The following is a 12,263-nucleotide window of genomic DNA, read 5'->3' on the forward strand; positions in this document are numbered from 1 at the left end:
TAGAATGTGTATCCAGACACATTCGTCGTGAAATCTCTCAATCCTCCTCTCTTCTGCTCCAAACTCGGGTAATGAACACGTCGTTGTTGACATCAGACGTCCTTTACGCGAACGATAAGAAATGGTTAGGAGAAAAAGAGCATTATCTAAAATTTTTGGCATTTATTACAAAGACATCGTTACAAAAATCAAGTGATAACATCAAACTTCGTCCATTTTGTCTGCGTGTGAGCTGTCTCCGAGTTTCGGCCTCTACTTGCGCCTGCGCACAGGTGACGGCTGCGTGGCCTGCTGGGGCTCTGGTTCTGGCAGTAATCCTCGCACCGCTGCCATCAGCGCCTCCTTGCTGAGCGAGCAACGCGCGAACTTTGCCTCGCAGTTACCGCCTTCTCTACCCAGCTCCACCGCCTGCTTGATGCTCGTTCCGTCCAGCAAAAAGCTTGTCAACGAGTTACTGTAAATAAAAGAATGTTCATTAATCATCTGCGGTTGGATTTGATATGGTTGCTAGTAAATTTAAAATAATATGCGTATTTTACAGGTAACAAACTAACTTTTCTTCCCTCCATTGTTGCAGTTGCGGGTACCTTTGAACGAGTTCAAGAATTCAGGTACCTACAGTCCATACTGGGTAATAAAATGAAATGACGAAAAATAAATGCTAATCGTATGTTCTTTAGTCTGAACGATTTATTCAAGTCACATCTAGTATCACAGATGAATAACATTCCGCTGCGGCCCCGGCTCTACTATATTTCCAAACCGGGGCAAAAACTCCTACTCCCCCTCAAGCGTTTGAGATAAGGAGTAAAAATTAAAAAAAAAACGATTCTTCAAAAGTGTATTGATTTTGTAGTGCACATTTTTCTGAAGAGTTAGATACATAAAACATATATGTTCGAGAAAATGTTACTTGGCCTTAAGTGTGCCAAAGCGCAGTGTCATGCCTTTTCACACAGCATTCTTCTATCACAAGTCACCGTATTTCGCTCTGTTGAATTTAATCATGTATATTTTGTAATGAAAGCCATCAAACCTATATTCAGGAAAGTCGAAATTAAAATGCTCTGTGGTGCCTCTTCTTCTCCCAGTCAGCCTACATAAAAAAAATTACAATTAATAGTGGGTGAGATTATTTGTAACCAAGAAAACAAGAATTCTTCGGCGAATTTGCACCCTTTATTGCCTATTGGCTGATAACTTGCTCTTTCGTGTGACATAAAATTACACATACGAAACATAAAACCAGAAAAGATAAGAGACAAGCAAGATAGTACACATTTCTTTAATCCTTAAGTCCCAGCACTTTTTTCTCTCTAGGCTTGCTGCAGTTTTACGCGGCGTGCTTTCCTTTCTGCGTAAGAATCTATTACCTCATGAAAGTTCGTCAAACGTTTTGCTACATGAAAAATCAAATTGTTGCTGTCTAGTACTGAAAAAGCTGTTAATACAAATAGCACACAAGACTCGTGTGGTTTCTCGATTTGATTGCGTCTGTTTTGTCACTGTCTGCTAGGTAAAACGAAATAGGTCTTCATAACGTTGCAGCAATTGTAAGCGAGCCTGTTTTGGCACAAATGGTCATTGTTATCTACCTCATTTACATGAAGAACACGACAATATAATTCACGAAGTATTAATATCAAATGCCTATTAGGTCCACAACAAGCAAAAAGTTTTTATGTTAGGAAATAGTGTCAATTTCATTTATATGCTCTCAGTTTCCCAAAAATGAGATCAAAAAGTAGTAGCAGTACGAAATTTTTACATAAATTTGCAATCGTCATACTCTTCCATGTAGTTTTTGTGATGTCCCACTTTCTTCTCCTTCATCGTTCTAACAAACAATCTAGTCATCACTGATACTGTAGCTATTTCTGCCACTGTCAAAACTTATTCTACGCTTAACTTCAGTAACCCTACCATAATCACCAGTTTAGTTATCCGCGTACATTCTCCAGTTATCTGTTTTACGTGTTCTTTCAATGCGATTCCGCGCTATTCCAAGAATAGAACATAAGTAGCTGCTAACCGGGGACTGTACAACTGCCCTTAATAACGTAATATCTGGTAAAAATATTCTGTCAAAATTTCAATTGGCTGGATACACAGAGAAGATAATACGTGATCTGTCTTACCTGTTATTCCTCTTAGTCGTTTATTTCTATTCTGGCAGTCTCAATCTGTGGATTTCGCTAATAATTATAACAAGGCTTCTCATTCACACTCCGAATCAATCACATAAATAAGCAGTGATTGGCATTCAACCGTTCGGGTTTATTCGACTCAGCTCGTATAGCCCCATCCCCTTTTGTCTGCAGAAAAGATTTTCATCTCTAGATGCGACGGGATTCCCCTGGCAGAGTCATCACGTAGACTATGCAGGAGTTCAAAAATCAACTTATGATTCGTTCAGAAATCAAATTAGAATATGTCAAAAATCTTCGAAAACCAACAGGAATGAGTTTCAAAACCATATGAATAACCGATAGACCAACGTGCGCTGGATGCTAGGCGGTTTGTGAGACGAGGCTTTTTTTTCTTCAGCCTTTTCAGCTGTTCATGATACTGGTGCCCCTGGAAATTGTATATGGTTGTGGAACCTGAGCAACATCAACAACAACTGGAGAAGCAATATGTGCTTTCGAGAGGAAGGTACTTCGAAACAGCTGTGGATCCGTCTATAATACCATGGAAGGTAAATGGGAATGAAGTACAAAAGAAGAGCAGTACCAGTGGTCTGGAAAGCCAAACAATGGTCAAATATGAGGGGAGAAGAGATACAGTGGTTTGGTCATATTTTTTCTAGCTGACGGATACGTCCCTAACCGACTCCTCAATTCTCAACAATGATAGATACATGTTAGATGGTTTTACTTTGTCTCTAACAATTCTTCTCTCATTTTGAAATGGAATAATGAGTAAAGCAGAGGTAGTTAATTACGAATGAGAGTGTGCGCGATAGTGAGATGTGAAACATACTGTGTTAAATTTAATGTATTGATATTTAGGCTCACTATTGTTAACAATGATTCCACACAGAGTATGTAACACAAATGTTTCTGTGTTCAATACATCAATTATTTGTCCAGTGTTTATTTGAAGCTATCGAACAAATGACAAATACTGTGGATTTCTCTATTTACTAGAGATTTCAATACATGACAAGTATATTTGTACAGACTTTCCTACACAAAAAATCTTTGTCTATGGAAAAGGAATTTATTGTTAATTGCTGCTTAAAATGTTTTGTGATGTAATTTCTCCTTTGAGTCAGTATTCATAAAAACATCAGGGATTTTTTAGAATCAGCATTTGCTATGTTAGAGTAGGCTAGTACACTATGTGATCAAAAGTATCCGGACACCCTCAGAAACATACGTTTCTCATATTAGGTGCATTCTGCTGCCACCTACTGCCAGGTACTCCATGTCAGCGACCTCATTAGTCATTAGACATCGTGAAAGAACAGAATGGGGCGCTCCGCGGAACTCACAGACTTAAAACGTGGTCAGGTGAATGGGTGTCACTCGTGTCATACGTCTGTAAGAGAGATTTCTACACTCCTAAACATCCCTAGGTCCATTGTTTCCGATGTGATAGTGGAGTGGAGACGTGAAGGGACACGTACAGTACAAAAGCGTACAGGGCGACATCGTCTGTTGACTGACAGAGACCGCCGACAGTTGAAGACGATCGTCATGTGTAATAGCCTGACATTTATCCAGACCATCACAAAGGATCCACTGCAAGTACTATGACAGTTAGGCGGGAGGTGAGAAAACCTGGATATCATGGTCGACCGGCTGCTCATAAGCCACACATCACGCCAGTAAATGCCAAACGACGCCTCACTTGGTGTAAGGAGAGTAAACATTGAACGATTGAACAGAGGAAAAACGTTGTGTAGAGTGACGAATCACGGTACACAATGTGGCGATCCGATGGCAGGGTATGGATATGGCGAATGCCCAGTGAACGCCATCTGCCAGCGTGTGTAGTGCCAACAGTAAAACTCGGAGTCTGTGTTATGGCGTGGTAGTGTTTTTCGTGGAGGGGGCTTGCACCCCTTGCTGTTTCGCGTGGCACTATCACAGCACAGGCCTACATTGATGTTTTAAGCACCTTCTAGCTTCCCACTGTTGAAGAGCAATTCGGGGATGGCGACTGCGTCTTTCATCACGATCAAGCACGGCCTGTGGCGAAGTGGTTACACGACAATAACATCCCTGTAATGGACTGGCCTGCAGAGAGTCCTGACCTGAATCCTATAGAATACCTTCGGGATGTTTTGGATCGCCCATTTCGTGCCAGGTCTCACCGATCGACATCGATACCTCTCCTCAGTGCAGCACTCCGTGAAGAATGGGTTGCCATTCCCCTGGAAACCTTCCAACACCTATGCCTGCGAGAGTGGAAGCTGTCATGAAGGCTAAGGGTCGGCCAGCACCATACTGAATTCCAACATTTCCGATGGAGGGCGCCACGAACTTGTAAGTCATTTTCAGCCAGGTGTCCGGATACTTTTGATCACATAGTGTATTTATCATTATTTTATGTTGAATATGTTATCCATAATGTAGAATGTGTAATTTTATACCAATAGATTTAAAAAAAAACCGCAACTTGTGTCTGGCTATCTTATATTGAAAAGAGACTACTTGGATAATCCTTATTGTGAAGAATGCCAGTCCATTCTTCATCAAGAGCCGAAACCAGAGAAGATCACTGTTGTTGGACTCTGGGGTCTGGATCGAATTAGGCATTCTAACTCATCATTCTGGGCAGGACTGAAGCGGCTAGAACCGCTCGGCCACAGCGGCCGGCCTAGTTGGTAATCATGCTGACTGATAACCTGTGTTGATGGCTCTTCACAACTGTTGCATGGGGATTCTCAAACATGATTATTGCGACTATTTAGCTTTCTGTCACCGGTAAAACAGTACACACGCAGAAAAGTGAGGATCGACTGTAAGGCACCGTAAGAACTTGACACTCGACACGTCAGCAAGAGTCACAGTGTGTACTTTCTGTGCTCCTTCCATCTCCTTGCCCATACACGAAAATCATGTCCGCACATTCCATCACCAGGCACAATTCCATCCGGTTAGGACCGATCGACGCCAGTAGTTCAACTTGTAAACACAGACTGCAGACACGGACACTGTACACCAGGACCGCTCATGTCAGTACACAGTATACCATCTGCATTGGATGACTTGAATTATTATCCCTATCTCTCCCGTAATGCTCGTCGCACACTACTGTGCGAAACATTAATTTCACGCGCAACTGATCTAGTGTTGAATGCAGGCGCCTCATCCACTCAAATAAGCACTGCATCTTCTAAGTCGGCAATTCCTGTTGTTCGTCGACCTCCTCGATCTGTGAACTGTGGTACCAATATCACTGTTTCACTTAATAGTTGAAACATTCTTGTAAACATGGTCTGAGCTGGTGTCTTATTCGAGGATATTTGGTCCTGTACAACCCTTTCGTTTCTCAGCTGCTTCCATTTGCTTGCCCATAGACGAATATGATGCCCGCATGTTCCGCCACCGGGAACAATTCCATCTGGTGAGGGCTGATCGATGTCCGTACTTCAGCCTTTAAACGGAGGCTGCAGTACGGGCACTGTACGCCAAGACTGCTCATGTCAGTAGACAGTACGCCATCTACATTGGATTAGATGAATAACCATCCCTATCTGTACATCTGTGCTCATCGGGAATGCCTACTCTACAATCTTAGCAACAACAGTACCGGTAAATGTATCCCTCTGTCAGTGGTATCAGAACGATTTTCGCCAGTAACTTTAGATGATGATGTATGGTTTGTGGGACGCTGAACTGCGCGGTCATCAGCGCCCATACAAGGCCCCAATTTTTTCACACTCCAATTTTTTACACGTCCAGTATAGCCACAGTCACGAATGATGAGGATGAAATGATGCGTACAACACAAACAGCCAGTCCCCGGGCAGAGAAAATCCCCAAACCGTCGGGGAATCGATTCCCGGACCCAGTGATCCAGCGGCAGCAACACTATCCACTAGATCACGGGCTGCGGACTGTAACTTTCGAGTCGTTCATTTCTGGACCAGAGTCCCTTACCTCAAATTGATACAGTTAGCCGTGTCCAACGTCCCTGAATGTTTGTAACATCACCAGGGAATCACCCCGATTATCTATTGTTAATCCGCTGTAATCAGGGATAATATCGTCTCTCGCTGTAATCATTGAGATCTAACAGTTAAATGTTACTTTGTAGTTACTTGACACATTATCTACCACTACCGTATACTGTACTCATTCGTTTCGATAATACACTACTGGCCAATAAAATTGCTACACCACGAAGATGACGTGCTACAGACGCGAAATTTAGCCGACATGAAGAAGATGTTGTGATATGCAAATGATTAGCTTTTCAGAGCATTCACACAAGGTTGGCGCCTGTGGCGACACCTACAACGTTCTGACACGAGGAAAGTTTCCAACCAATTTCTCATACACAAACAGCAGTTGACCGGCGTTGCCTGGTGAAACGTTGTTGTGATGTCTCGTGTAAGGAGGAGAAATGCGTACCATCACGTTTCCGACTTTCACAAAGGTCGGATTGTAGCCTATCGCGATTGCGGTTTATCGTATCGCGACATTGCTGCTCGCGTTGGTCGATATCCAATGACTGTTAGCAGAATATGGAATCGGTGGGTTCAGGAGGATAACACGGGACGCCGTGCTGGATCCCAACGGCCTCGTACCACTAGCAGTCGAGACGACAGGCATCTTATCCGCATGGCTGTAACGGATCGTGCAGCCACGTCTCGATCTCTGAGTCAACAGATGGGGACGTTTGCAAGACAACAACCATCTGCACGAACCTTTCGACGACGTTTGCAGCAGCATGGACTTTCAGCTCGGAGACCATGGCTGCGGTTACCCTTGACGCTGCATCACAAAAAAATGTCAAATGTCTGTGAAATCTTATGGGACTTAACTGCTAAGGTCATCAGTCCCTAAGCTTACACACTTCCTAACCTAAATTATGCTAAGGACAAACACACACACCGATGCCCGAGGGAGGACTCGAACCTCCGCCGGGACCAGCCGCACAGTCCATGACTGCAGCGCCGCTGCATCACAGACAGGAGCGCGTGCGATGGTGTACCTAACGACGAACCTGGGTGCACGAATGGCAAAACATCATTTTTTCGGATGAATCCAGGTTCTGTTTACATCATCATGATGGTCGCATCCGTGTTTGGCGACATCGCGGAGAACGCACATTGGAAGCGTGTATTCGCCATCGCCATATTGGCGTATCACCCGGCGTGATGGTATGGGGTGCCATTGGTTACACGTCTCGGTCACCTTTTGTTCGCATTGGCGGCACCTTGAACAGTGGACGTTACATTTCAGATGTGCTACGACCCGTGGATCTACCCTTCATTCGATCCCTGCGAAACCCTACATTTCAGCAGGATAATGCACGACCGCATTGTGCAGGTCCTGAGGGGCCTTTCTGGATACAGAAAATGATCGACTGCTCCGCTGGCCATCACGTTCTCCGGATCTCTCACCAATTGAAAACGTCTGGTCAATGGTGACCGAGCAACTGGCTCGTCACAATACGCCAGTCACTCCTCGTGATGAACTGTGGTATCGTGTTGAAGCTGCACGGGCAGCTGTACCTGTACACGCCATCCTAGCTCTGTTTGTCTCAATGCCCAGGCGTTATTACGGCCAGAGGTGATTGTTGTGGGTACTGATTTCTCAGGATCTATGCACCCAAATTGCGTGAAAATGTAATCTCATGTCAGTTGTAGTACAACATATTTGTCCAATGAATACCCGTTTATCATCTACATTTCTTCTTGGTGTAGCAATTTTAATGGCCAGTAGTGTATACAACATGGAGTAAGGTTGTAGAATTTGCGACTCACCTGGACATCTGTGCGATAGCCTCATCCCAGGCGGAGGCGCCGCCCGTCGCCACGCGCTGCCCGGAGTTGCGGATTTGCGAGCAGACGGCGCGCTGCACGCAGGCGGCCGAGTCGACGTGGTGGCGCGACAGCGCCGCGTCCACCCGAGACAGCAGCGAGAGCGCCATGTCCGTGGCGGCAGCGGCCGAGCCCTCCTCACCTGCCGACACGTGTACAGCCAACTGTCAGACCGTCGACAGCCTCTAGCTACAGTACGAGGTGTGGCTAGAAAAAAACCGGACTAGTACTGGTGAAACAATAAAACGAATGCAATAAGGCTGAAAGTCGCGTGGCCTGTCACGTGACTCTCGCTCCGCCTACTGCTCGAGTTTCATCTGCCTCCTGCACTCAGTCTGCCCGTGGCGTCTGTTTTAAGTAGTTGACGTTTTGTCTGTGCGTCGGAAAATGTTGAGCGTACAGAAAGAACAGCGTGTTAACATCAAATTTTGTTTCAAACTAGGAAAATCTGCAAGTGAAACGTTTGTAATGTTACAACAAGTGTACGGCGATGATTGTTTATCGCGAACACAAGAGCTTGAGTGGTTTAAACGATTTAAAGATGGCCGCGAAGACACCAGTGATGACACTCGCACTGGCAGACCATTGTCAGCAAAAACTGATGCAAACATTGAAAAAATCGGTAAACTTGTTCGACAAGATCGCCGTTTAACAATCAGAGCAGTGTCTGAGTTAACAGGAGTTGACAAGGAAAGTGTTAGGCAGATTCTTCATGAAAGTTTCAACATGAACAAAGTGTGTTCAAAAATGGTTCCAAAGTGTCTCACAATTGAACAGAAGGAACGCCGAAGAATGATTTGTTCTGACATCTTGGAAAACATTGAAAGTGATCCCACCTTCTTACAAAATGTTATTACTTCCGATGAATCGTGGTTTTTTACTTACGATCCCGAAACTAAACGCCAATCGATGCATTGGAAAACTCATGGTTCTCCACGACAAAAAAAAGCACGAATGTCAAAATCGAAATTCAAGGCAATGATGATTGTTTTTTTTTTTTTTGACATCAAAGGGATTGTGCCATTGATTGGGTACCAGAGGGACAAACAGTGAATCAGCATTACTACATTAGCGTCCTGGCTACCCTACGTGAGCGAGTACGGAGAAAACGGAACGATTTGTGGAGAAAAAAGTCATGGATCCTTCACCAAGACAATGCCCCAGCTCACAGTGCGTTGTCAGTGAAGACGTTTTTGGCAAAACACAACATTCCCATCTTAGATCATCCGCCCTACTCACCTGATTTGGCCCCCTGTGACTTTTTTCTTTTCCCTAAAGTCAAGTCAGCTTTGAAAGGAACTAGATTTGAGACTGTTGAAGCAGTAAAAGAAAAAGCGACGGAAGTAATGTATGGACTTACCGAAAATGATCTGCAGCATTGCTATGAACAGTGGAAAATTTGTATGGAACGGTGTAGAGACCGAGGAGGAGAGTACATTGAAGCAGATAACATGAAATTGTAAATAATTGTAAATAAATGTTTTTTCCAGCATCAGTCCGGTTTTTTTCTAGCCGCACCTCGTACAGTCAGCGAGAGGTGAGCCCTCTGTTTGGGATGGGTTGTTTGGGGAAGAGACCAAACAGCGAGGTCATCGGTCTCATTGGATTAGGGAATTATGGGGGAGGAAGTCGGCCGTGCCCTTTCAAAGGTACCATCCCGGCATTTACCTGAAGCGATTTAGGGAAATCACGGAAAACCTAAGTCAGGACGGCCGGACGCGGGATTGAACTGTCGTCCTCCCGAATGCGAGTCCAGTGTGCTAACCACTGCGCCACCTCGCTCGGTGAGCCCTCTGGTACTGGAAACACTGTTGCAAGCTTGCGATTGCTGAGCTCAAACGGCTACTGCCGAAAATAACATCTATACAGAATGTTTGACCGTACAAAGTAAAGATGAGTGTAGAGGACAATGGCAGACAAGGCAGGCAGATAACCCTGACGAGGGAAACTCCCCATCGCACTCCCCTCAGATTTGGTGGTAATATGGACCAGTGGATAGCTTGTCAAAAAGTCAACACAGATCAAGCATGAAAACAGGAAGAGCCGGCCTTTGTGGCCAAGCGGTTCTAGGCGCTGCAGTCCGGAACCGCGAGACCACTGCGGTTGCAGTTTCGAATCCTACCTCAGGCATGGAAGTGTGTGATGTCCTTTAGGTTAGTTAGGTTTAAGTAGTTCTAAGTTCTAGGGGACTGATGACCTCAGATGTTAAGTCCCATAGTGCTCAGAGCCATTTGAACCAAAAACAGGAAGAAGCTATACTGAACTGTGAAAAAATAAGCAAAATAAAAAGAGCAAGAAGAGCCATGGCATCGTGGGTAAGTGGTTCCGTTTCTGGACAGGCAAGCAGACGAGCTCTGTTCAAAAGTCCCTTGTGTCATTTATTTTTATTTATTTATTTTTTGTTCACAAAATTATGAATTGTCCGTCCAGTGATTGAAATGTTCGTTCTCTATAGCCCTAGCAGCTGTCATACAAAATTGGTTATAGAATACGAGTCATGTGGTAAGCATATGTTACCAAGGTAAGTAAACGTGATGTGAAATACCATATAGACATCTCACAGAAATGAAAAAACAAACTGGTGCGAACAAATAACTCAAGACTCATGACTTCCAAAACTGAACGCAACTTGAGAAACGTTAGAAACATACGAGGTGGAATGCAAAATTTTTGGGACTGGTGCTGCCATCTGGAAAGTAGGAGTAGTAGATCGTTGCACCGCTAGGTGGCGAGAGCTGCATATCTGATGAGTCAGTGTGAGGAGTGGCGTTCAGTTGCGAAGTCGTGTTGCTTGTCCACAGTGATTTCCATAACACTCTGTGTTTGGTGTGTGGTGATTTTACGATGGATCCGCGAACAGAACAGCGCGTGTGTATCAAATTCTGTGCGAATCTCGGGAAAAACAACATGGCGGTTGTACCCCACCCACTGTACTCGCCAGATCTGGCACGACTTCGCGCTATTCCCAAAACTGAAACTCAAGTTGAAAGGCCGTCGGTTCGACACTCTAGAGAGGATTCAAGAAACATCGCTGGCACTGATAAACACCTTCGAAGAACAGGACTTCCAGAAAACGTTTGACCAGTGGCAGAAGCGCTCCGACTGGTGTGTACGTGCAGATTAGTCCAAAGGTAAGGTTTTCAATAGATGGCAGTACCAGTCCCGAAAATTTTGGATAGCACCTTGTATGTTTTGACAGAGCACAGAGAAACAGCGCAGAGAAACTGTGTGATAGTGAAGCTGTTGCGTTCATTTGTTGCAGCTTATGTGGCAAACTATGATGTTTTCATCATTTCCTTGGGAGTGATCACATTCACATTCATACAAACACCTAAACCGGGCAAGGAGGCATACACTTACCAGGTACACAAATTAGGTGCGTCGGTAAGAGATTCCTGTTATGACACACGTACTGTCACTAATGCCGTGTATGGCACACAGACGTGTTTTCCGATGGAAGATCCGGTTGACTTGTCGTCTTGTCATCAAACGTTTGCGGTTCCCTTCGAAATGCACTTCCTTTCCGCTGCAAATAGAGTAGTTGTGCAGGATCAATTGTCGTTATAGGTCCCTTCCTTACACCTCTCTGTTGCAAACGGACGTTACTCCACAACTCAGAGACAAATTTGAATACAGCGAACAGCGAGGAAAAAAAAAAAAACAGTGGACAACGAAAAAAAAATGGTTCAAGGTAGGTTTGAACACAGCTCGCCTGCTCCTGTTTCCATGCTTGATCTGTGTCCAGTTTTTGACAGGCTGTCCACTGGTCCCTCTTACCACCACCAAATCTAGGGGAGGGGGGGGGGGTGCGATCGGGAGTTTCTCTTGTAAGAAACAAGGTCCAGAATCCAATTGTTCCCAAGTACTACATATTCATCATCATTTATTGCACATAACAGGCCATAAAGGCCCATGACAGATAGCAAAACCAATATTACAAACCAGATTGGTTGGTTTTGGGGAAGGAGACCAGACAGCGAGGTCATCGGTCTCATCGGATTAGGGAAGGACGGGGAAGGAAGTCGGCCGTGCCCTTTGAAAGGAACCATCCCGGCATTTGCCTGGAGCGATTTAGGGAAATCACGGAAAACCTAAATCAGGATGGCCGGACGCGGGATTGAACCGTCGTCCTCCCGAATGCGAGTCCAGTGTCTAGCCACTGCGCCACCTCGCTCGGTTACAAACCAGAATAACACGCTATACAGAGATCAATAACACAATCAGTGACACAGGAAGGAGCATTGTCCTGATCACAGTTGCA

The 12,263-nt window shown here is 44.8% G+C and overlaps 1 protein-coding gene across 1 annotated transcript in view; it reads right to left on the reverse strand.

Moving 5' to 3' along the window:
* Positions 1 to 201: 201 nt before the first annotated feature.
* The window catches only part of LOC126238458 (uncharacterized), a 62,027-nt gene continuing 49,965 nt past the window's right edge, over positions 202 to 12,263 (reverse strand). Inside the window, exons 5-6 of the mRNA XM_049947792.1 lie at positions 7,946 to 8,144; positions 202 to 454 (exon numbers count right to left, since the gene is read on the reverse strand). Coding sequence (XP_049803749.1) covers positions 253 to 454; positions 7,946 to 8,144 — 401 coding nt within the window. The 3' untranslated portion in view covers positions 202 to 252. The remainder of the gene's footprint in view (positions 455 to 7,945; positions 8,145 to 12,263) is intronic.

Source organism: Schistocerca nitens, chromosome 1 (genome assembly GCF_023898315.1).
Source record: "Schistocerca nitens isolate TAMUIC-IGC-003100 chromosome 1, iqSchNite1.1, whole genome shotgun sequence".
Lineage (NCBI taxonomy): Eukaryota > Metazoa > Arthropoda > Insecta > Orthoptera > Acrididae > Schistocerca > Schistocerca nitens.